This window comes from Mus caroli, unplaced genomic scaffold, assembly GCF_978045245.1.
Source record: "Mus caroli unplaced genomic scaffold, Mus_caroli_1 scaffold_10, whole genome shotgun sequence".
NCBI lineage: Eukaryota > Metazoa > Chordata > Mammalia > Rodentia > Muridae > Mus > Mus caroli.
In genome coordinates, this window is record NW_028227265.1 from 37,826,609 (window position 1) to 37,853,117 (window position 26,509).

The window sequence follows — 26,509 nt, forward strand, 5'->3', positions numbered from 1 at the left end:
AAGTTCCCTTCCACGCCTACCTAGTTGCTTCCATTCCATGCACAAGCATCTACTGTGATCTTGTCACAGTCTGGGTTTCCTGGCCATGACAGTATAAATCCCTAAGCGTTCACTCTTGTACCCTGGCAGACAGGGATTGGCGGTAGGATCTGTCGAACCTAGGGCTCCAGAGAGTCCCCGAGAAAGGAAGATACACTGCTGGAGTCTGGAGAGAGGAAGGCGGTGAGTCCCTCCCACGCCCAGTGTAATGCATCCTTTAGAGCACTTTTCTCAAGTGATCTGCAACCTGTCAGTCAAGAAAGGCCAGGAGGCATGTGGGTAAGTACAGCTGGATGATTTGAGAACCACCTTCACCTACCCAGCAAGGCCGGCCCCACACTGGCATGTAAGGAGAAAAGCGTGGACACTCTTAGGCTTCTCATCATTTAATTCTTTATTGTGTATGAACAGATGCACACAGCACAGCAATACAAGCAGACCATGAACACAGGTCAATGGGAGGAGCAGGGACTGAGCACGCAACGCTACTGCTTTCTACTAAGGATGCGAGCAAGCAGCTCTAGAAAGTGCTGCTGGGACAGACGCAGGTTTACAAAATGGTGACAGGGAGCAACAGGGTCACAGCAGAGCACAAAGGTCACAGGCACTGCCAAGCCACTGCCATGCGATTATGGAGACCCAGGGGCTCACAGGTATTCTGGCTTCTAAAGACAATGCAGACATTTTAATTTTATGTGGAATCTCTCATTTTTTAATTCTGGCACCCAATTAAATAGAACAAAGAAATATCACGGGGCCTAATAAACCACAGAGCCAGATGGCTGGGGATGGGGAGATGGGCCAGCCTGTGACATATGAAGCTGCCTATACTGTTACTTAGGTTGTTCCATTTTACCCCGTGAGAATGTACCTCACTCTCTACTGATGAGGAAGTCCTGGCTCAGAGACAAAGGGGAACAAATCAAGGTCTCAGAGCCTTGGGTCCCTGCACCAGGAAGCCCTTGGGGCTGGTGGAGTGCAGCTTCTATGGTGGACTCTAGGCAGGAAGGCACCTTAACTGGAATCCTGGATGCAGCAAAAACCACGACTGTGTTGTGTCCTTCCAATTGCAGGTCTCAGCCAATACAAGAGAATCATGGGCTAACTGTTGTCAACCTTTCAGCCACCAAAAGGCCTCAGGTCACTAGAGAAAGATGTGGGCCACGAGACACAAGACGGCAAAGGACTGCAGACTGGGGGAGGAAGATGGCTTTTTCCAGGTCAGCTCACGTAACGAACGACACTGGAACGTATTGGATATTCAGCCGTATGCTAGAAATTACTCTAGATCTGTAGCTCTGTCATATCACGTCATTTTCACATTAGGAGTTGGCATTTTGGGTACCTCCCACTATACAGATGAGAAAACTGAGACCCAAGGACATGCAAAGGTCACGGAATGAGTGCTGCGGTGGGTCTTACTCCTGGCACTTTGAAATCGGAGTCCATGCTCTCTCTGATGCTCTGGCGTCTCGGGGTTGGGAACTGGGTGCTTCAAGCCCCCATACGACCTGTCAGTATCTATGAGTGGGGAATTCTAGGAGAAACACTAGCTCCACAGAACAGTGGTCCCAGGGCTGGCCTTTGTCACTGGATCAGGGAAGCCCCACAAAGACAGGGTGTGGCTGTCTCCTTGTAGCTCCTTCCTCTTCCTGTGTGCGGTGCACAGGGCTCATGGCCCTTTCCCTCTCAGAGGAGGAAAGAGGTGACGTTAGTGACTGCCTTTCACTGTTTTCCTCCATGTTTTAGCCACTACAGAAAGCTGGGAGAAGGAAGGCTGGCTCACAGATGTGAAACACATAAACATCTGTATGTGTTGTCTAAATCAGCAGTCATCAGCATGTGCCAGGGCAACTGAAGAATGGAGTTTTAACGACAACTGAGCTGAATTTATGTCTGTGCAGCCATGGTAAGACACTGGCTGCCATCTTGGATGGTCTAACCACTAGAAGCCACGGTGAGAAGCTGGGATGGATGTCTCTAGTTCTGTCACTCTATGGCCAGGCCTACTTCCTGGTCTCTGACGTGGCCAGCCAAAGAGGAGAGCAGGTGAGGCTTGTCACAGGCTTAGCCCATCCCTACTGCTGCCTTGGGAGACAAAAGGGCTCCAAGTGTGTGTGGGGTGGGGTGGGGGTGGTGAGTGAAGAATATTTGGGGGGAGGGAGGGGTGCTCTAATTTAACACCAAGTCAGACTAAACCACAGTAACGTTTCAACACTTCAGAATCTGTGGGCTTTGTTCTCTAGCTGTTTTGAATTGGAACCCAGGTCCTGTAACCTCTGGGCTGAGAGGAGTCTATACTGCCCTCGTCCAAGGTTTGAGGAAGAAAGCCAAGGATATGTCTTCCTTCTCCACCTAAGACTTGTGCTTCCTCTAGGATCTTGCTTCCAGCAGCTGGCCTCTGAGCTCAGAAACCACGTCTGTGAGGTCAAAGGGCAGAGGCATGGACGGGTCATCCTTCTCCCAATATGGCCGGCAGTCTGGCTTCTGCTGTGCTGGTAAAGTCCGGACGACTCGGGACTGGCACCTAGGGGAAGAAGAGCAGGCAGTTAGTCCACTGGGGGAGCTCCGGAAGCTCCAGCCAGAACGGTCCTGGCTAGTGAAGGTGAACGTGAGAGCGAGCAGGGCTGCGAGGCGGAAAGCTCACACTTCTGAGGGAAAACTGTCTCTCCCTCCGAGGGCTGCAGCTTCAAGTTTTTCCAATTCCCAGATCTGTATTATCTCCAGTGGCTTCGGGAAAGCCAATCACCAGGGAAATTGAGTTACTCTGCCTTTAAAATGGTGAATTATTTTTTCATTATCTCAACAGTTATTTAAAGTGTGTGATTAAGCCATTATCAGATTTAAATGTTTGTGGGATTTCGATGTATTACTAGATTACTGGGAAAGATTAAATTGAATTTACTGCATTAAAACGTCCAAGAATAGATTAAACAATATTACAGCCCAGGATTGACTTTGGAGATCCTGGAGATTTACAAGTGTCCCAGCTTGCTGGGCTCAGAGAAAAGGCACTCCAAGGAGAGAGAGGTTTATAAGGATATATGCAAATAGAGGTTAATAATCATTTCCACTGATGAATAGGTGGGGAAACTTCCACAAAATTAAATTAAGAGGCTAGCAAGAGTTAGTCCCCAAGGAAAACACTTAAATCACGGTTTTTATTAAATGGATTATTCATCAATAGTAGAGAAATTAATTATCATATGCAGCTAAATTATAGCCTGGTAGGAAAAAGTTGGGGTAACATCCGCACATCTCTGAGGCGCCACCCTCTTGGAGAGTCGAGCGCATCTAAGATCGGGCTTGGGAGATGCTTTGGCTTCAGCTCTAGTTATCCGAAAAAATGAGGGTCATAGAAAAAAAAAGGCATGGATGTAGTAAGTAATGAATGATTTCTTACAGGCAGAGTGCACGCACCAAACCTGTGTTTCCAACAGCTGTGCCAGTGCCCCTATCCCTGGCCACCCCCCACCCCCCCCCCCCCCGCTGTCAGCTGAAGAGTGGCCACGCCCACTCTGAGTCATAGGCCTGGGTAAGATGCTCATGGAAAGACTTGTCTTCTCTAGGGGATTATTAATGGTGAGGAGACTCCCAGGGGAAAGCATACTTCAGCTTTACACCTATTTTCGCACGTGGTTAATTGCTCCACCGGCATCCTATGCACTCAATCCGTCCTACATTACACGGGACATCCCAATATATCTTCTGCTCTCTGCATCAGAGCCTGATAATAGCGTCTGTTAACATGCACTAAGTACTATTATGTAGCACACCACTTCATAAATAATAAGATTAGCTGACCTCGGGGCCCCAAGAAGAGTAATGTGTTTAAACGTTCTCATTATTTATTTAAAACAAGAATTAAAGCAACAGAAGCAGATTCTGACAATCCTCTTAGCATAAATATTCAACTGTTTGGGCTGATAAGCACACGTGGTGTGGAGGGGCAGAGGGCATCTCTGCAGCCTACTTCACAATGGGTGCTGGAGACTACTCCGCTTGCTGTCACCCTTCTCAGGGTGGGTCTCTGCAGCTCCTGACAGTCTCTAAATCACTTGAAAAAGACGAGGGGGGAGTTAATATTCAAGGGAAGCTGCGACTAATTACAAAGGGACCCAGCAAAGCTTTTTAAATTGTGCTTTCTCTCGGCCTCAGAATCGCATAGTAATGCTCAATTTACTGGGTAGGGAAAGTTATTCCAAATTGAGCATTTCAATCTCACAGTGGATAAATTATCCGTGCACATATTATCCTGCTTGGCAGATTAAAGGCCTGTGATAAGTGTCGATCCACCTAGAATATCATAAGGTTTGTAAAAAGTCAATAGAGATGCTTTCTCAGCTGTCAAATGGTTTGGCCTCCTCGCTTTGAGAAAGTATTAAAAATATTCAGCCCCATGACAGGGCTGTGTGCACACTGGCCCATGGCAGGGCTGTAGGGCTGTGTGTACGCCGGCCTGTGCAAGCATCCCAGGGCCACTCGCTGGCCGTGCTCTGGGCAAGCTGCTTCCCAGCTCATTGTCACTGTTCTCAGCAAGGGTGGCTCACCCACCTGGTTTCATACAGACCCTGGCAGGCTTGGAGCTGTGTGTGTGCGCGCGTGTGTACCTGTGTCCCTCGTAACCATGCAGTACACTGTACAAGCCACCTGGCCCACATTGTCACGATGTGGAGTCACAGAGGGCAGACAATCCTTCTGACATAATGTCAGAACGCCAACACTGGCCTGAGGCCGCAGCAAAGCATCACATCGGTATCACCCACCTTAGCCTGGCTCTTCACTGTAGATACCTTACAGCGCTACCCTGGAGCGTAACTGGAGTGACTGGAGCATAAGGTATCTTGAGAAAGACAACTCAGATTCATCTAATTTCTATTGCAGCTACTATTATAATGCTTCTGTTTTATTAGTTATTGGTACTCATCTTTTTCTGTGCTTACCTTTAAATTAACTTTATCCTAGGCATATATGCCCAGAAAATAGTTACTGATGTTGTTGTTATTATTATTATTATTATTTTCACTATTTCAGGCATGCCTGAGGAATCTGGAGAGATATTTCACTATATGTTGTTGTTGTTTTATATTTGTGTGTGTGTGTGTGTGTGTGTGTGTGTGTGTGTGTGTGTGTGAGAATGCACGAGCACACACAGCAATAACACTCTGACTTTGGTTTGCTGTGATTAAATGAATGAACAGAGATAGTGTTTGGAGGACTACCCAGCACACCAATCAGTAACTATTAAATATCGTCACTATCATTACTGCCACCACGAGAGCCAGTGAGGGACAAGAGATGCTACCAGAGTCCTGCGTGTCACACTGTGGCTCTCTAGGGGAAGCCCAGCAGTCCTGGCACAGTTCTTTGCAACTCGAGTCAAACAGCCTGTCAAGCTGCTGCAAGTTGCCAGTGGCTGGTTATAGGGAGGGCACAGACTTGGATGGACCAGCAGCTACCAGCGCACATTAAGAAGGATGCTGTTTCAGGCCTCCCGAGGGGTGGACTTGCCACTCCCAGGAACCGATGTTGGGTTGGTTTTTGGAATGAATACCCTTTACCTCACCGTCCCTTGACAAGGGAGGAGCTCTGAGTGCCTTAAGATGTGTTTTAGGGATGCCAAGCCTGGTGAGTCGGTTAGCACCTTCTTTCTGTGATAGGGGATGGCTAGGAGAGGCATGAAACTCAATCTGGACAAAACCAGAATCAACCTAAGGTCTGAAGCAAGGGCTGAGGGAAAATACTTTCTCTTCTGCTCTGTGCAGCCCTGACCTTCCGTGGTCAGTTTGCTTCCCTGCCACCAGAGGCAGGGATCCAAACCATCCTGTCCGGTGGAGAAGGCTCACGGGAGCTAAGTCTCTGCAAACTGCATGTTCTCAAGACTCTATTGTCTGACCTAGGGTTTTTGTTACTTGCAACACAGAGAATCTGATGATGCCCCACACTCTCCCCACCTCAGCCACTGCTCACATCTTACAAGATCCTACCACGCATCCACCTTGCTGCTGATACTGTGCACTCTGCACGCAAACTCTCTGCGTTTGAAATTAGGAACTTAACGGCTTTTGCTAGGAAATGAGCCAGTTTTCATGGCCAGAGCCGGATGATCTTTCCAGACCATCTAAAAGAAAGACCCTAGCCAGCCCAGGGTTCTTCCTGGCTCTTACTGTCTGTTCTACTCAGCATGGAGGCCACAGCTTCTAACTCTTATTCTCATATTTAAGGGGGAAAACTCCATTTTCAGATGCTTTTGGCATTAGCAAGTAAACATGGATATACTTAGAAAATCCTGCCCCTCTCTTGAAACACTTCAAGGGAATGAAAAAAACACAAACAAACAAACAAACAAACAAGCCCCCCCCCCCCCCCCGCTCCCAAGCCCTACATTCTACAAGCCCTTCATTCCTCCTCTTTCCCAAATTCCCCTGGCTTCCACTTAGATGACTCAATGGACCACCCTCCGGTGTTCAGGATGGTTCTCCCTCAATGACTGAGTGAGAGAGGAGGAAGCTGGCTGGTCCAGAGGTCCGGCAGGCAGGCAGGCAGGCAGGCAGGCAGCCCCCACCCTGAGGTATAACTCACTGATTTCCCCCAGGGCTTCACTCACAGCTGGGAGATCAAGATGGCAGCTACATTAGTGAACATTGGCCACCATGCTAAAATTAACCACTTTAGCTAAAGTGTGTGTTAATTATGGGTATGCCAGCAGTCAATAAAGGTTAATGCAAAAGCCAGAGGATAAATTTCTTCCCTTATCGTGTCACTTCACGGACTAAATGACCAACATTATACTTTGTGTTTTTAATCAATAGGTTTTACAGTAATGTGCTGGCCATTGATTTTAAGAAAACACATTTGGTCATCTTCCCTGTCCCTAAATTTTGCAACAAATAGAGGAGGGCAGGTAACATTTCCGACATTCTCCGGACAATGATAAAGGTTCAGGACAAAGGGTTTCTGCTAATAGACTCATGAAGGTGGACAAGCTGGAGTCACACATGCACTTCATGGAGAAGCACTATCAAGCACGAGCCAAGAAAAACGACCGACTAAACAAGAGTTCCCTACTGGCAAAGAGGAAAGCAAGCACCAAGGAAAAGAACTACAGTCTGTTGTTTCAAAGTCCAGGACCCAGTGCTGTGGTCCCCGTACCCCGCACCACCCTTGCAGAGAGCTGTGAGAGATGGTAGGGGCTGGTGTCTAGATTCCTGTTTGCATGAGGTTTGCCTTATCCTAGGTTAACCAGAGGCAGGCAGAGGCTGGGTGGGCCCAGACCCTGAGCAAAAGCTGGCTGCCCTTTGTGTTATATCCTATTTTTATCATGAATTTCTATTTTGATGGAAATGGATGCTGTTCATCAACTACTTAGCCAAACTGACATCTACAGGAGATGTCAAACTCTCTCTCTCTCTCTCTCTCTCTCTCTCTCTCTCTCTCTCTCTCTCTCTCTCTCTCTGTGTGTGTGTGTGTGTGTGTGTGTGTGTTGGGAGTGAGAGGGGTGAACATTTTTTTCTTATTCCTAGGAATCTTGCTATAACAAATGACTGAGGAACCTCACTTTTCTTTCTTTTCATCCTCAGGACTTTGAAGTTCTTACTGGTGTTATCTACAGAAATACCTGCTTATCCTTCAAGTGCAGTACGCCCTGTCTCATTATAGCCTCGGGGTGACCTTGAGAACATATCTCAAATTCCCGGGTTTCTCGGCTGTTACATGAAGTGCACGGTCCTCCGCTCTGCTGGGTCATGTGGAGAAGAGACCAAGTCATGCATGGGAGGCCCTCCCTCCACAGCATGGAAAGCACACACGAGTGCAATCACACGGACACGCCCACCTCCCACAAGGCACACGTCCAAGGCACACATTTTAAAATGCAGCTGATAACACAATGCTATCCAGGAGGGCTCTGGGCACTTGGAAATGTTTTACAAAATAATTGCTGCTTCTGAAATGGAGACAAGTTTAAACTAGTAACTTTAACCAGAAAACCTCTAACGACTAATGAAGTGTGTTTTTCTAGTCGGAATCCCCCCTGGGATTCCCACCTACAATGAGGAGGTGATGGTCACTCTGGCTAACGTTAGCTGGGAGACAGCCATTTCCTCAAGATACACACCAGGCTTATGGGGTCTCAGGGAAGCAGCCCTGGAGAGAGCCCCACTAACCCACAATGCCCAGGTCTCTGGAGCAGCATGAAGAAAGCAGGAGACAGCGACTGAAAGGGTCATAGCTTCCTCAAAGGCCTGAGGCTTCCAAGGAGCCAGAGAGCAGTGTGGCTATGAAAATACCTGTCTGACTCAGCGTCTCTGGGCATCTCAGAGTCTGCGCATCGGCCACAGAGTAATGCAGCGTTTCTATCCAGCATGGCTGCATGGTCCCTGCACATGTTTAAGGGACTTTCCATGTTGTCCACCTTAAAACCACTATTTAAAATCTGATGTCAGGCCATTTCACTGTACTGTTTCCATGTCCTCGCTGCACTTTGTTTAGGTTTATTTCGGTGGCCAGCATGTGTGCAGGCAGGGCTGCAGTGATCTCAGTCTTAGGCTGGCACGGTGCCTGTAGAGAGAATGTCTTGTGTATCATATGGATACATCACCTGTCAATTGAAAGACCTATGGCCTATAGGAAAGGGTAGAATAGGTGGGACATCCAGGAGGCAGAAAGAATTCTGGGAGAGAGCTAGGCACAGGGGATTTGCCAGGGAAGATAAGTCAGACACATGCATGGTACGTGAGCAGGAAACCAGTTATATGGCAGAATGTAGATTAGAATAAATGGGCTATAGAAAGTTATGCTCTAGTCAGAGAAGAGCCTAGCTATATGGTCAAGGTATTTGTAAAGATATTTCGAGTCTGAGTCTTACTTCCGGGAGCATGGGGCTGGAAGAACCATGACCACTTCTACAGGTACTGGCATGTCTATGATTCTACCATGAAGAAGAAAGAGCAGGAGGATTGTGAGTTCAAAGCTAGCCCGAGTTACTGAGAGTCCCTCTCTCATATATATATGTATGTATGTGTATACGTCTACTTATGCATATGTATATGTATACATATACATACACGTATGCATGTGATGTGTATATTTATACACACATACCCAAACACACACTTAGCCTTAGCACTCCAATCCCTCTTTGTGGATCTCTGTTACTGCTATTATGACGTTATGGACATTAGTACACATGGTGAGCTACCCTAGGTTACAGCCATCATGACGGTCTGCTCTGTAAAGGTGATCTTATACGTTAGCACGACAGTCTTGCATCGCTCGTTTATCTAACACAGAAGTGGCTCCGAACTGAATTTCAGCGAGGGGCATGGCTTTTCACCCTCCCCCTCTGGGCTGTCACCTCAGAGTTTTCAGATCTGTAAAGTCAACACTCATGTGAGGGATGAGCCCCAGCCGTGGCCCACTAGCCACCTTTCTTTCCTCCTGCTCAGCATACCCTTTTAGCAGTCAGTTCTTTTTAAATATAGCCATTTAAACCCAGGCTTAAATCTTAGTTGTATATAGACTATGTTTGAAGCTCACAAAGGAGGAATCTAATAAACAAGGCTGTATGGATGCTTTTTAAAGGGCTCCAAACACCAAATCTACCTAAAACACTTCTGAATATCAAAAATACTTTTACATACCAAAACCACTTCTGAATACCAAAACCACTTTTGAATACCAGGATGATGCTTCGAATGCCAAGTAGTCATTGCCTGAGAGCCGGCGAGGCTGCTCAGCGCAGACAGGGCTGACTGTGTGGGTGGAGAACATTGGAACGCTGCGGAACTGTTCTGTCAATGGCTGAAGGATGCTTCCTGTCGATCAGCCTGTTACATTATGTTCCTGCCGTCCTGGTGTCTGCCTCACTGCAGGCCTGATGGGACAGGGCCAGCCAAGCATAGGCAGACACCTCTGAAACTATGAGCCAAGATGCATCTTTCTTACTATACATTGTTTATCAGAGAATGAGCAGCAAGATTTTTGCTTTGTTTTTAAAGGAGAAAGAGCAATGAGCTTTTCAACTTTGGGATTTTAAGAAGAGACATTCTTTGCTAAGGGTGTGTGGTCTTCCTGGTTGATGGAGCTGGGGCGGAGGTTCTACCAGAGAGAGAAAGGTGCTTATGCAGTGTGGCCAGATCAGGAGGTAAAGGGATGGGGATGCAAGAGCTTCCTGCCACTTTAAGACAGTGGCATTTCCTAGTCATGATATGCCATAAGGGCATTTCTACTCTCTTTTCAGGGCTCTAGAGGAGTGTCATACCCTTCTATGGCTAAAGGTGGAACTTCCTCGGCCAGAACTCTGCCCCGTCCCCAGTCTAGATTACCCTGCATGGACCTCATACATCCCCAACTCCTGCTGCTCTGAAAATGGCCCTTAGTGGTTTGCTGGGGTTTGGTTGCTATGGGAGAAATACGAGTTATTCTAGATAGTGCCACTGTTCCTTCAGTGACGACTTTTAGACCAAAGGAACAGCAAACACTCTACTGAAAACATAGAGGGCTGCCAGTACTAATTCACACTCTGTACAGACACCTTGCCCATTTTCTAGTCGAGTTTCTTGTCCTCAAGAAGAAACTGAAGCCCAGAAGATTAACGAATCAATCCAAGAGTCTATAGTCAAACATATGATAGAATCTCGATTCAAAGCCAGAATTGTCTGACTGCAAATCTTATGCTCTCTGTACTATTAAAAACTGCAGACACTGAAAGAATCTCTTGGGGGTCTTATTAAAAGGAGTTCCCCAAGGACATAAGCCCCAAGTCAGACTCTCCAGAAGAGAGTCCCGGGAATCTTAATTTTTATAAGTGATTTCTAGGAACAGGCTATTCAGGACAAACACAGCACCATGTAAGCCTGCCCCAAAGGACCACAAAGATACCAAGGCAGGGATGTAATGGGGGTGGGGGAGAATAGGATGCCTTTGTGTTCACACAGACCATTGAATTCATCTCATTACTGAGGAAACCAGAGACAGGGTAGCTTTTGTAGATATGCAACTGGGCTTGGTAAGCAGACAACTGGTGACTTTCCAGGGTTTAGAACATCCAAACAGGTCTTCCCAGGTCCTTCCCCCTACTTCAGGGATGCTGGCAGGCTCATGGAACCACTTAATACGTGAGACAGCTTGGCCCACCTCTCGGGTGTAAATCCGGGAGGCAGAAGGTTGAGAATCATTTTATCCCAGGTTCATTTGTTGGCTTGTCAGTTGCATAATGATGGTGATGAATGGGCTACCTTGACAGCGAACATTTAGGAGCTGCTGACCTTTGATCTCTGGTCACATGATAGTGTCACCTGAAACCTGCATGACTTCTACCTGCCCAAGGGTAACAATATAAAGGTCAAATGGGTTGGCGGTTCTATGTATCAGGTCTGAGGCAACTTGGTTGGAAACTTTAAGAGAGACCGGGTTGGGTTCCCCAGCACACAAAGCTATGGACACACTGCAGAAATGCGCTCGTCGAAAGATATACAATTTCAAAGCAGGCTAGAATAGCTTTCCTTGCAAGGGAATAGAATGAACTCATTATTTTTAAAGGGCAACAATGAAAACAAACACTTTGGAAGAAAATATATTCTGCCAGCGACTCAGCCATCGGGAGGGAAAGCGCACGGCATATGACTTAATGAGTGTTATTAATGCCGGACCTGTGCCGTGGCAGAAGGTCCAATTGGATGCAATTACTAGAACAAAATCCCCACTGGGTCCGATCAAGCCCTGCTTTCAGCCATAAAATACGGTCTCTCCACTGTCCTCTGTCAGCACGGCACCCCACAAAGGGCTGTGATCGACAAAAGATAACCCTTTCCAATTTCATGACTTCCCTGGTGCTTGAAACCTAAGTCAAGGTTGCAAGGGACAGTCTCAAACTTCAGAAAGATTCTAGAATAACTTAGGGCCAGAAATTCAAGTCAATGTGGTTTTTAGATGCATTTATAACATTTCAAAAAAAAAAACCAACCAACCAAACAAACAAAAAAAACAACCCAGTTCTTCCTGTGAACCTTAGGATTTGCAAATCTTGGGAAATCTTAGGATTTTCCAAATCTTTGGAAAAATTCCATTTAGTCAGAATCAGATAATAGCTGTCACATGGGTAATAAACATAGTTATAAAAATGAAAGCCAGAGAGTCAATGCCATTGATTTTCCAAACCTAGAAATTACATACCCTGGGCAAGAAGCAGATGTCAGAGAAAATTCTGATTTACACAGAGGGTCTAGTTTTTACAAAGGCTGCCTGTAAAGTCAAAGATGGACGGACGGACAGATAGACACTAGAGCATAATCCATTCATGCTCTGCAAAGATAAGCCAAGGGAATGGCTCAGGAAATGCAAGCCCAGCTGTTCTGTCTTAGGGATGAGCGCTGGAGTTGTAAATTGTGAAGACAACTCTGCGTTGGTGGCTCCCCCATCTGCTCACCTGTCTGTCTGTCTATACAGCATTGCTGCCTATAGAAAGACTTCTGAGTGACCTGCTTAACTGGGGTTTGGATGCTGAGAAGCACCCACCCACGTCCATTTTAACCCTATTTGGAACTGGAGGCCCAAGAACATCTCAGAAGTCCACAGTGCTTGCAGAAGGAAGCTCTGGATCACCCAACACCAAGTGCTGAGTTACTGGCTACACTCAGACTCCAGAGAAGATGGGGAGGGCACAAGAAAGAGGTGCCTGCTCACTAAGGGCAGACCAGCCTTCTGATGTGGATTCACACTTTGCATGGACTTAGCAGGTAATAAAAGTCAAACTCCTCCTAGGCATGGTAGCTGAGCACCTGTGATCAGGGCCTTGGGAGGAGAAGGGGGCCTTGGGAGGAGAAGGGGAGGAGGAGTAAGAGTTTGAGGCCAGCCTGGGCTACAAAGCCAACATTCCTACTATGGTCCAGAAGACCCTTCTCCATTTCCTGTTACCTTGTCTCCCATTCTCTGGTTTTCTCTCTCTCCATTGTTCTGTGGGAGCTTTTGACTCTATACACACTGGCTTATTTGTTCTTCCTTCAGCAGGCCAGGAACACACTCAGGGAGTTAGTATGTTATTCCTTCCACGCAGAACTCCTGTCTCCACCGTCGACGGTGCTAGCTTGCCCTCTTGCCCTCCGAGTTTCTGCTTAGAGACTCTGAAGAAAGGATTTCTGACTGTTTTGATCACTGCTATAGTTCTCAGGCCTGGAGTGGACTTGAAGCCCTGGGAACTCACTATAGCTGAAACCCCATGTGACTGAACTACTCGGGTGAGATGACTCTCCCTGCTGCGAAACCCTAACAGCAGCAATGGAGAACACGCGGCATGCTACAGGGGGTAGTAATAATAAAGTCGTCACTAACTGTGGACAAGGAGGGATATGGTAGGGAGGACGTGGGTCTGAGACTGCAGGACATTGCTCTGACATTACAGTGTGGCTCATCTTTATGATGAGGAGTTGGGTGAGATACCCCTAAGAATCTCCCCAGCTCTGTGCAATGATCCACACACTATCTCTTACATGCTTCTTACAGTAGGATAGGACAAAGTCGTTATCTCAGCTTTAGAGACAATCAGCTGGGGACCTTGCACAGATATATGTGCACGGGAGTCTCTGCTGTACCACTAGCCAGAGTCGATGGGCTCTAAGCTGTCACTGCATTGCAGGCCGGGGAGAATTACTCCTGTGAAGGGACTTTGTGGTTGTTGGTATAGCTCCTACGAAGAAGAGAAGCACAGAGCAGAGGAGGGATGAACTCGGTGTTCCTCCATGGCCTCTGTATCAAGTCCCACCCTGACTTCTCTCTAAGATGGAGTGTGCCAGGAAAGTATAAGCCAAAATGGACCTCCTTTTCTCCCAAGTTGGTTTTGGGTCAGAATGTTAATCACAGCAATAGAAAGCAAACTAGAACAAGCAGTAAACTAGATAAGGGTCCAAGGTTTGTGGCCCATGCACTGGCTGTTCGCAAGAGGGTCTAGGAGTGGGGTGGGTCCCAGGAAGGCAGTCCACAGATTTACAGGACCCTGCTGTTACTTCTATGCTCTGCTCTGCCACCCACAGACGAGTGCCCAGTGTGTTCTTGAGGTCCAGTGTGTTCCAGACACCATACTGGAGTCCCAGGCAGGAAGGAGAAAGGGGAGAGAGTGGAATATGTCCCTCTTCATATCGTTCGAGGAAGGCCAGCCTACAAGGGAGGCTGGAAGGTGGCTGCCGTGCCCCTTTCTTTCCCATTGGAATTGAGATTCTACAGTAAAGGAGGAGTGAGGGCAGGAGAGGAGGAATCAAGGGCTTTTCTGATATGCTTCGTGAGCCAATAAATAGGAAGATAGCGCATTTGTAGAGACAAGCGCTGTGAGGCTGCTGAGTGAGTGTAGGAAGAAAAGAGCAAATGGGAAGATGCCGGAGGCATCGGCGGGGCAGCTTTGGAGAGTGCTTTCCTGGAGAAGGGAGTAAGTTAGGTCACCATGGAGGAGGGGGCCAAAGATGGAGTTGGTGAAGCCCAGGGTCGTTCCTAAGTGGGGGCTGAGCTGCTGGGGGGTTTTACACGGGAGGGCAACAAGGCCTCCATCCCGGTGCTTTGCAGAAAGCCTCCATGAGAGGAAGCTGCCATGGTAGACCCTCACACAGAACTGGGAGAACTCACAGAGGATCTTCCTTGAGTCCCGTGGCTCCCACCGCCTGCTCTGGAGCTGAGAGGGAGGCTAGACTCCGAGCCTTCCTGGGCCCACACCGTTCATGAATTGTCTGCCCCCATTGCACTGGGACAGAAGACCCAGGCTAAGCCTCCTGGGATCCTGAGTCCCCACTGCAGAGCTCTGCTCACATCAGTTTGAGGTGCTGTTGCCTTTCTTGTCTATGTTGCAGATTCAGTCTGAGGACGAGGCCCAGCCTTCTATGCCAGAGTCAGCTTCAGAGCCAGAGCTGGGCTGGTTTGAAAAATGCCTTGGCTTGCAAGGTACTTTTACAAAGAGAGCAGACTGAATTTTAAGATCTCCAATTGAGATTTTTATGTGCGTCTGGGGACACTATCTATAAACAGAGTTCTCTGGAACCTTGGGAAGAAAGGACACTGCCAGAGAGATGGCCTTAGGGGAGCACTAGGGCCCTCAAACCTTTGGCTAACTGGGCAGATGGCCTGTTATCTAGTTTGGCCCCGGGAGGGAAAGGCAAGGGATTCAAGGCATTAGGTTTGTTTTTTTTTTTTTCTAGTCTTACTCCCTGGCTAACTGTGGGGCTAGGGTGGGTTCTTCAGGGCCCTGGGAGCTTGAGCCTGTAGTTCCTTCACTGTTCAGGGGTGACCTCATTCTCCCAGGATCAGCATTTGCTTGCTTGTGAAGTGACCCTGAGGAGGGCACTTAAGTAGCATTGCCTCATCTGTCAAGCCGAGACAGCAGGTGAGTCACATCTGGTAAATACTGAAGGGCTGACCACCTCAGCTCATAGCCCCTGGCTCCGGGAAGAAGGTTTTTCCCCACACGACAAATGAGCAAGGCCATGTCCTTGCCATGATGTCTGGTAGTGACGAGGGGGTGAGGTGGATGACAGACTCCTTGCACAGACACCCAGAGGCCCTCACTGTGGAGCCCAGGCACCTTCTCATTTGCCCAAATCCGGAAGGTCATAAGGAATCAAAGGATGACATCTGCTGGAGCAGTGTGTCATTAGAGAGGAGTCTGGAAACAGGAGGCCATGACAAGCCACCTTCCAGCTTCGGAAAACGGGGCGATTAGCAGGGAAGGTCTGTTTCTTTCCAAGCAGGGCAGGTGATGGGTGGGCAGCTGGGAATGGCCAGGGCTGGGCGCTGAGTCGGGCGAGTGCAGTGAGGCCTGATTAGCTGTTGTGACCTCCTGCCCTGAGCCTGGCCTGTTGGGGAGCCAGGCTCCTCTGCAGACTGCTAAGTTGCAATTTATACTTTTTAGAAGAACATTCTGCAGTTGAGAGCAACTGGGAGTTCACTCAGCCTGCCTCACCGCGGCCTATTATGCATCCTCTACTGCCTCGTTCATTTCAGTTGCTCTTTCTGTGAGCTAACTGCCTCAGAGACGCCTGGGGCCCAGGGGTGCCTGGCAGTAAGTTCCAAGGCGAGGCTTTGGACATGCCACCAGCGAGTGACCTGCCTGGGAAGCATGAATGAAGAGAAGCCAGAAAGGTAGTCCTTCCAAAATGGCTTTTCTCTGGCCTTCAAGTGATGCCACAAACACTACTATTAATTTGCTTTTGCTTTTTTTCCCCCAACTGTGTGGATTAAAAAAAATGATATTTCAAAATGCAATGGCTAATATAGAGATACGACAGAAATGCACTGCTTCCTGGGGCGAGGAAGACCCGGGAGCTCTCCCCAGGGTGGGAAGAAGAGGTAAAGTTCTGGACAGGTGTCCGTGGGCCTGCTGGGAGAGAGTCATTTGGAAGAGCAACAGATCCGCCCTGCACAGGATTTAATCGGTTCTACGATGGTCTCCTGGAAGTGCCTGGGAACTGTGGTCACTAACTCTTTTAAAATGATTTATAAAGTTCGTTTCCAGGAGCGAGGTCTTTAGGCAGTGGGCCTGTGAATTATTTCTCCATTGTGGGCAGAGAGTGAGGACCAGGAACACTCCACTGAAGGACTCTGAAGAGGCTCTCTCCCTGGAAAGGAGGGACTTCTCATTTTTCAGTGAGGTAATTTCTGACAGCCATGCTTGCTCTTCCTGACTTCAAATTTAATAGAACCTCTGTCCTTAGGAGCTAATCTCATCTGTGGGTCCCTTGGCTTACGGTGATGTTAACAGATTGGATGTGACAGAGTCAGAGACCAGGATCCTGGTGGCCTTCCCCGTTTCCATCTACTGAGCATCTACTCTGTGCCAGGTGGTTATGTCAGTGGCTCCTAGTGGCACTGGTGTGGTTAGCATTCCACCTTACAGACGGGAACACTGAGAGGGTATGTAACTCGCCTAAGCTACCAGAGCCAAGTTACATACCCACCCCAGAGCGCATCCTGTGAATCACTGCCTTCCAGTGTTATTGAGTTACTCTCAAGTTCTAAATCTAATGACACAAAGAGAGTGTAGGGAGACAGCAGTGTCCCTCTAGACAGTCTGTTTCCCATGGTAGCTACCTCTAAGATGAACTGACTGCTATTTCTTGAATGACCAACTATGTGTATTACAGGAGGCTCGCTCTCCCTTCGCCCACGCATGCGCAAGTGGTGTCTGTGGTAACCAGCTTTTAAGAACCATGACTGCAGCCAAACACTAATTGGAGCTTGGGGAATCCCGTGGAAGAAGGGGGGGAAGGAGGACTGTAGGAGCCAGAGGGGTCAAGGACATTGCAAGAAAACACAGAGAATCAACTAACCTGGGCTCACAGGGGCTCAGAGACTGAACCGACAAACAGGGAGCCCAAATGGGACTGACCTAGGCCCTCTGCATATATGTAACAAACGAAGTGGAGAACACTCTGGTGTCTGCCTCTGGGACCCTCTCCGCCTACTGGGTTACCTTGTCTAGCCTTCAGAGGAGAAGAGGTGCCTAGTCTTACTGCAACTTGATATGTCATGGCTGGTTGATAGCCATGGGAGGCCTGCCCTTTTCTGATGAGAAATGGAGGACAAGTGGATAGGGGTGGGGGGCAGGGGGAAAAGGGGAGGGACTGGGAGGAGAAACTGTGGTCAGGATGTAAAATACATTTTTATATATTATATATATTATACATAATAATTATATAGTATTATAATATATGTAGGGGCGGGGATGACTGTTGCAGTGGAGAGCAGGTAGAACATTCACAGTCAGTTCCCTGTCAGTCTCTGTAACTTCAGATAATATGCTCATGTTACCTCTCATTTTGCTTCCCCTGGGCTTGGGCCTCCTCAGAAGTCTTCTCTCCTCACTTAATCCTTTCTGGAAATGCCCTCAGAGGCTCAGGGTTGAGTCCTGATCCCCCGAAGCTAACAATCAAGACAATGGATCTGACTCACCCAAGTGTACCATCTTGGGTGAAGTCTAACTTCTCTGTATTCTTCCTCCATTAACTTTTTTGTTGGAGACTGACTAGAGCTTACCATACTCTGGTTGTCTCCTTTCCACACTGTACCACTGGTAGCCTCTGGCCTTCATGAGAGCAAAAGCTCTCTCCATTACACTGTTAACCCAGCCTAGAGACGGTTCCTAACACTGAAAGTACCTGGCACGAACTGTCTTAAAAAGCATTCTAGAATCTCTGATTTGAACTTACTTGGGTTGGAAGTCTCCACTCCCTACTTCTGTAAGCTCACAGGATCGGGTTATTCGTGTGCTTTGTTTCATGAACTAAGTCAGAGGTGCGGGGCTTGGGTTGGGCGGGAGGATTATCTTCAATCTAAGGGATGATACCCAAGACCCCAAACAAAAAGCTGTGCGTGGAATTTAACTCTCTAGATTTCTAGCAAGAGGCAGAAGAGGCATGGCTGTGTCGGCCAAGTGTACCCATTGTGATTGGCAAGCCAACCTCCTTAGAGCCACCAGCACCTCTCTGGAATGTGGGTGCTGGCAGATAAGGCTAATGAGTGCTTGGCTGCATGTGGAAGAGCACTTTCTCTATGGTTAAGTCATTCCAAGTGACAACTGCAATTCAGGGGACACAGTGCAATGTGCATAACCAGCCCGTGTAACAAGAGACTCTATAACGACCAGGGGACCTCTGGTAGCACAATGCTCACTGGCAAGATAAGGATATTTAATTCACTGCCCCACTTTGGAATGTCCATTTATTTGTGGGCACTAAGATACAAAGTATCTCATGACCACAGCTCAGTAGTCAGTGGTATGCTCATCTAGCAAGGCCTAGTTCAGCCTCTAGTAGTCTCACTGGGAACAAGTATTTTGAACTCTGAGGTTAGTACAAACATCTTTGAAATTGTTTCTGTAGCAGTCGGCTTGTCAGTTGGAGAGTCTTAACAAACTGTCTCAGCTCCAAACAGATACTAATAGTCTGCAATAAATCTCCCCCCCAGCCCTCTGAGGAGCCTGTCTTTATCAAAGCCAGCAAAGAATGCTGTGGATAAATCTCCCTCATGATGCAAAAGACTTCTTTTACCTAGCTGACCTGTCCAGACCAGGAGCTTCATTCTCACTGGGTTCAAGTGGGCACTGGGTGCAAGTTTGACTTGAACCCAGTGCCCACTGCTAAGAGAACAGTATTAACTGCAGGATACCCATAGAATGGACTCCTTGGCAACAGTAAAACAGGCCGGTGGGGAGTGGGGAGAAGGGGGTATTGATCTGCTCTGCCATAGAAAGATTTCCAAACACAAGATGATTGCTAATTAAAACCACCACCACCACCACCACCACCACCAACAACAAAACCACAAGAAACAACCCGGACACTGATGATACCAGCAAAATTGCCCCCTATTTGCCTGTGGGTCCACGCATGCCCATCTACAGATGCAGGGAGTAACATCTAGGAGAGCAAGAGCATGAATGGGGTGAGCTGTGGTCTAAGAGGACTCTGTTCTTATCTAAAAAGTGTATGCTTTGGTGAGGGAATATATTTGTGCATTATGCTTGTGTGGCTGGGATCAGAGGAGGATGCAAGCAGCTGGAGGAACCGGCTCTCCTCAGCTGGGGATGCTTGGCAGTTGTTCCAGGTCATAAAGCCTTTGGTCCCCAGCTCCTCACTCTCGGACCAATTCTGGGAACCCAGTGAGAATGAAGCTCCTGGTCTGGACAGGTCAGCTAGGTAAAAGAAGTCTTTTGCATCATGAGGGAGATTTATCCACAGCATTCTTTGCTGGCTTTGATAAAGACAGGCTCCTCGGAGGGCTGGAGGGGAGATTTATTCTGAAAGTCCACCTCGTGTCTCTAAACTTCTGTTGATGAGACTGGGGCTCAGCCCGGGAAATGGTAAACGGGGTAGGAAGGTCCGGCTTCTAATCCTGAATGATGTGTACGACTTCTCTCCCCTCTTCACGCCTGTTAAGAAAACTTGTCAAAACAAAGCTGGCAAGTGGAAACAGATGTTTTTTTTTTCCCTACCAAAATGCTCTCAGGAATAGTTCTGTCTCTTTTCTGAGTTAACTGTACAAACAGCTTCTCCTTGTCCTCTGTGAAGCCCCTGGCATGCTTCTCGGGCCCCTCTGGGCATACATACTCAAAAGGGTCTGGCCACGGAAGCCTAAAGGTCCCTTAAACCCTGAGGACAGGGCAAGGCCTGGGGCTCTCAGTCCATGCTCTGCCTGGAGCAGCCTACACGGCAAAGTGGGCACAGTCTTAGCTGGCCTCCCAGAAGGCCGGTGTCCGCTCTCTGCCTTGACTCTGCCTTGCCCTTCCCTAAGTGGCCCCCTCTAGGATGCTGAGGGGCTTGGGGCTACAGGACTCACCCCTTGCAGTTCACGACCCCTCCCCCAAGACTCCGTTTTTAGGCACCTTTGTTGCTAAAGGCATTTAACTCTAATTCCATTTGACTTCAATTGTGTCCAAATTACTGTAAAAAGGAAGAAGACAACACGCTGTAAATATGAAGAGAGACAGAAAATCATTGAGAATCCTGCCTTTATGAATATTTGATGAGGAAAGGTTAGATCCATAGCTGGTAAATTATAAGAAATTATGTCCGTCATGTGACTCTGTCAGCAGGGGTTAATACAAATGGTGTGGGCCTTAGTTGGGATGACAATGCAGATTAGAAAAGATTTGCCCTGTCCCCGCCACCGCAATCCCTTTTTCTTCTATTCTTGGTGTAATAGAGTTGATCATTAGGACTGTGCAACAGAGCACTTGACTTGTTTTCTCAGTCCGTCACTACATTTTCACAATGCATTTTTCATCTCTGCTAATCTCGCCCTTAATTGTGTGGTTGCTGTGGGCAGGATCCAATTATTAACTCTTTTGATCCTTCGGTGGCCCTGCCTTGGAGCTAGCAGATGAGACGTACGCCGGGCAGCCAGCCTGCATTTCTCTGCAGCTGGATGCATGGATCTTGTGGTTCATTTAGTGTAAGCAGAAAAAAAAATGGTTATTTTTCTCAAATAACAGCTCTAGCCAAGTGTGAAATTGTATATAATTGTGTTCTAGGATCCTGCCCGGGTTAAAGGGCTTCTTGGAGCTTCCATGATGAACCTGATTTCTCAGGTGTTTATGATTTGCTTTCAGTTTTAAGAAATCTGAATTAGACCTGATGTGTTCTGCCTGGAGGCTTACTGTTGTTGTTGTTGTTGTTACTTTGTGGAGGGTATTAACGTGGCAATCCTGGATCATTTGTACCGATGGCCAGGGCAGTGGCCTTGATAAACAGAGGTGGGGACTCTGATGCCTGGGGAAGCTTGGTGACCCCAACAGGGCTGGGGGGGGTGGTGGATCTTGAAAGTGGGTGCTGGTGAGAAGCCAGCTCCTGAAGAAAGATGAGTGGGGCCAGTGAGATGACTCAGCTGGCAAAGTTGCTTGCCACCCAGCCTGATGATGGGAGGTTCATCTCGGACTCCACATAGTAGACAGAGAGAACTAACCTCCTTACATACTCATTAGAATATACACTGATCTTACACCCCACCCTACTAAACAAACAAATAAACAAACATTTAAGAAGACCGCCCCCCCCCCCAACCTGGTGCTCCTGTATTCCTACCCTACCTGCTGATGAGCACCAGCGCTTGTGTGTCTCCACTGAGCTCCTCATAGGAAACACCATGGTGGCCTAAGGCCACACTTTCTCTGATGTCTACACATCATGAATTATATACCTTTCATAAAGTGGCCGTATACTTCTAAAAGGGTGGACATGGCTGAGCATGTTTAAAGTCTGGGAACGGCCAAGGAGAAAGGAAATGTAATTTCTGCCAGCAAGTGCAGGCAAACGGAGGACAACTCCAGAGGAGGGAGGGAGGGCGGGAGCTCACGGCGGAAAGGGAAATTAATAAAGTCTATGCATGCCAGCACACCCAGAGTCCCAGCACTTCTTCAAATGTAAATGAAAGCTGTAAACAACGGCTAGCCAGGAGAACAACATTCAGAAAAGGGTTAAGTGTGGTGGCCAAAGGAATAATTGGAGCTGTCAGGCTGCAGCGATCTGCAACAGAAGCAGAACCCAGCAAGGACCACCAAGAGTTCTCCTAACAGAGGTGTATGCCCTGCCCACACTTAAAACCACCCCAAAGTAGGAAATTTAACACATCAGGGAGCCCACTGGATTATCAAATCGACTAATCAATAGCATTGACAATATTTCTGCCTAAAAGCATGGGGAAGTGGCGAGTCCATCAGAGCTGACAGGATATTTGCCAATACATTACCTTGGACCTTTGACTTCAGCCAAGGGCCCAGGGGGCACATGACTTCTCTTCCCAAGGCCTGGGATTTTCTGCCTAAGTGGTTTCTCCCTGCTTGAGTTGAGTCAACAGCATCCTTCCTCCAAGAACTGGTCCAGGGAACATATGCAAATCACACAGGCCCAGTCTCTCAGGGCTCCAAAGCAGCGTGTGGGCCATACCGTTACCCCCTCTCAGTAAATCTCAGCTGTGTGTGTGCAACATCACTATACTCAACGGGATACAAATGGCTTCTTCATGTATCTAGATTGCTCTTGAGAGCTGAGCCACCTGAAGAGTCCTGTCCCCTTGCTGTGACCTACACCTGGTGGTTCTGAAAAGACATTCTGGCCGTTCTCTACTCACTGAATTTAATGCTCCAGAAAGCAACAAGATTTTATTGCTGAGAATGATGCTAACTGAGAGAGACAAGGAGAATACGCTGTTCATGTCCCTGGCTTTAAAGAACCTTTGGGGCCATGCAAAGTGCAACACATCAAGTCCACGCCGAGCGTCCTCTACAGAGTCTGACCACCTCCCCAGGTTGTTCCTTTGGGAGTGACACTCTGGACACAGGTGAGCCCGAATACCAGGATAAACCCTGCTCTATATGACGTATTTGTCACTGAAGACTAGAACAGAGCTATCATGAACCCACTATAGATTGGTCACCTCATTTAATCGTCTACATAATCATTTGCATCTGCTGATGAAGAAATTGCAGACCAGAGAAGTTAGTCAACAAACTCAAGGACACAGCTTAGGGAAGGAATGAGACTAGAATACAGATTGACCAGTAGGTCCCCAGACTCTTGGTGGCACTCAGTGCTGAAAACTGTCGCTTGCCCGATGCAGCCCAGGCAGGTAGGTGACAAAATGCCAGCCCACAACTCTTCGGGAAGTAGGATGGTTGGGCTATGGCACAGGGGAGGAACACAGCCCCTAGTGTCTGTTTCCTTCTCCTATAAGCTCTCTAAGGGGGTGGGTACCCATGGTCAAATGGGTAGAAAGGCTTCCTATGTGAAAATGGATCTGCTGGGGGCCAGAGCTGTACCAGTCCTTGGGTTCTCGAACCATGACAAAGCCAAGGTTTTCTTGAACTGGCATATTATTGCAGTCTGCCTGGCTGTGCTGTAACTATTTCAAGGACTATTAAATTAAACCCTGGAGACAGTTTCCCTTAAGATAAAGAGCATGCTTTTTATTGTGTCATCAAAGGAGACCAGAAAACCTGAAGCTTTCAGCTTTAAAGACAACATAATGAGATCAGAGATTTCGCTTGCAAAGAAATTAACTTTCGGTTAATTAATGAAAGTAACCTTAAACAGCGGGCATGTTGCCAACAACCAGGACACTGTAATAAAAAGGGGGGAGGGGAGATAATGGGCTGCTTTCAAGGGGCCGGGGCTCAGCAGCCCAGAAAAGAAATCTGATGAGGATGCTGCTTGTAAATTTGATCTCAAATTCTTAAGATGAACAAATAATAGCCTTATCTGTAATAAAGCCTGCTACAAATGCTTTCTTTTCCCCCATAATTTTCTGTTCAATTTAGATAGAAGATTTAATTAGATGTTGGTGAAACACCAGTTATTTAATAAAACCCTTAATAAAAATCTAATCTATGGTACATAGAAACCACTGTAACATAATCACAATTTAAAAAATACATTTTAGGGTATTTACTTTTTACAATTAAGAAAATATATGTGTGTGCCACGCTCTATTTTCCCATTGAGGCGAAAGCTAAGCAAGGCAAACCTGATACTAATGAAAAAGCCCTGAACTGTGAGCCTCTTCCTCTTCTCATGGAGTTTGTTTTTAAAGGATTCCTTACATTAATTGCAGCCCAAAGGGGTCCTTGAACCCGTATAAGGGAAAGTCAGACCCATCCGGGCTGCCTCACTAAGCTTTAAATTTATAATTTGGTTACTATAGGAATCAAACGAAAGTGAAGGTTTCTAAAATAGCCTAAGACACAGTGTGGCCCCCGACCCCCGTCAGATGGTCACTGCATTGTCACCACAGCCTGCGTAGGCTCTGCTTCCATCCACTGAGGATAAGCATGTCAGGGAGCGTGACGAGTCACAGCACACACGAGAGCAAACTGGGGACAGTCTGAGCAGGCTCTCCGTGGCCCAAGACCTTCCCTAGCCTCGGAACTATGGATGGACACCCTGGGCCCCAGGAACCATGGCGAAGAGTTGGTGGCACTGGCTTCCACGATGGGTTGCTCCAAGTTCCCAGCCTTAGGAGCAGGACTCAAGTGGAAATGGCAAGCAAACTGAGAATCTAGTAGTCTGCACTGTGTGGATTTACTGCAGGGAGCTGGATACCTGGAAGGGAAGATCCCACGCTTAACTGAACTGTGTAAGCCAAGTCCACAAAGCCCACGACCTTTTATTGTCTCTGTATCGTTCTCAAGACCCTGTGACTAGATACATGCCAGAGTCTGAGTGAAGTCATTTCTTGGATGGACAGGGTGGTGGGTGGGGTCCAGGGTTGACAAGCTAAGTTTCCCTTAAGGGTAAAGGAAGGGCTGTTTTTTTGTTTGTTTGTTTTTTTGCTGCCCCACTGCCCCAGAAGTAGGACTAACAGGCCTGTGGAATCAAATCTCTGTGCCCTTGGCCAGGGCCATGTGTCGTCTCTGTTGGCAGATGACCTGAGAAGGTCATTGTTAGCGCATCTGGAGGCTCCGATCATCAGGTTTAATCATCAGCATGGGGTTCCAGTGGCTTCCACTGTATATAAATTTAAATAATGGTCCCTCCTCCATGAATGAAGAAAAGTCCACAGACTTTGCCCATCTGTTCCGTGAGGCTGTTCATTTGGAACTTCTGATTAGACACCGCCTGCTACTCCTATGCATGCCACTGTCTCCAAACAATCCATGGTGTTTGGGTTATTTAAAGATTTATAGTTTCTGTTATCTTGCTTCAGATCTGCCTCTTCTTTGGCAAGGACGCAGATGCTTGACACGGACTGGATGTGGCTTGCACTCATTTAGACAGTCATGGGACAACACAGCTATCCAAGAGAAACCGACCCTAGACTGAGCTGGAGGACAAGAGAAGATGGGGCATACCAGGGGGGTTGTGGGAAATAGAATGGGGGTATAAGGAAGAAAGACTTAAATACCATCTAAGTGCCTCCTGTTGGGAGGGGGTGGGACCTGACCAGGAGCCCCAAGCCTTGGATCACCTTCCAGTCTATGCAGACCTTTTCCAGCTACATAATCTCTTTCCCTTCTACACGTTGGCTTCCAGCAGCCTTGCCATACCTTGCGGACAAGAGACCCATTCGTTGTTTCTCTTTTCTTTGTGTGTACCTGCATTTTAGGTGTGGAGGCCACAGGTCCAGGCCTGGTGTCTTCCTCAGTTGCTCTCCACTTTATTTCTCGAGACAGGGTACCTTATCTTCTCAACCTTGAGGGGCACTTTATTGTTGTTGTTGGTTTGTTTTGTTTTGAAAGAGAGGGCTGATGTGTTTATTGGCCTGGAAAGAAAGGGTTGGGGGAGGTGGTGGAAGTAACCTCGACTCTTTCTAGCAGGGGCTAAGGCTCCCTTAAATATTAACATGCTAAATGGGAGACGGGGGTCCTTGCTCCAGTGGTGGGTGTCACACAATATCCTGCCCTAACAGGATCCTTGGGCTCCCGTGAGGCCTCCAAGCATGGGCTGTACTCACGGAGGGGCATTCACTTTTGTGGTCTGTTAAGCAAGCAATGCCTACGTCAAAGTATATTCTTCCAGGAGCAGAACATTGACGCAAGTGCTTCAGGCCAAACTGCACACACACAGGTCAGTCCTCTTTCCCATGAGTTTGGCAGAGCGAATTCTCCCTAACAGCACAACAGCAAGGGCAAACCGTGGTGTTGAATGAAGGAACAGGGACCAAAAATTACCTATGGAACCTGTTTGTCTCTGTGCTGCTGGGGAAGCCAAGACTCGTGGGTGGTGGGATCGCTGGGCTAAGGGTCAAGGTGACAGGGCTTCTGGGTGGCCTCTTGGTGTGACTTTCAGGCTTCCTCAACCATTGGAAGACTTGTCTCACTGGGGGAGACTCAGAGCTTTGAAGCCTTAAGAGAGGTTTCCCCTGGAGTCTTGGCAATGCTGGGGCACTTGAGAAAAACCATAGAATTCTGTGGCATTTTGTCATCTGTGACCCCATTTCACAAACACCCATTTCACGGAGTCGCCACAGGAAGTAAAGCCCGTGGCATGCAGTCACCAGCTCCAGC

At 47.8% G+C, this 26,509-nt stretch overlaps 1 protein-coding gene across 2 annotated transcripts in view; it reads right to left on the reverse strand.

Moving 5' to 3' along the window:
- Positions 1–409: 409 nt before the first annotated feature.
- The window catches only part of Fto (FTO alpha-ketoglutarate dependent dioxygenase), a 351,507-nt gene continuing 325,407 nt past the window's right edge, over positions 410–26,509 (reverse strand). For both annotated transcript variants that reach the window (XM_021171161.3, XM_021171162.2), the window contains exon 9: positions 410–2,566. In XM_021171161.3, the coding sequence (XP_021026820.1) occupies positions 2,413–2,566 (154 nt within the window). In that variant the 3' untranslated portion in view covers positions 410–2,412. The remainder of the gene's footprint in view (positions 2,567–26,509) is intronic.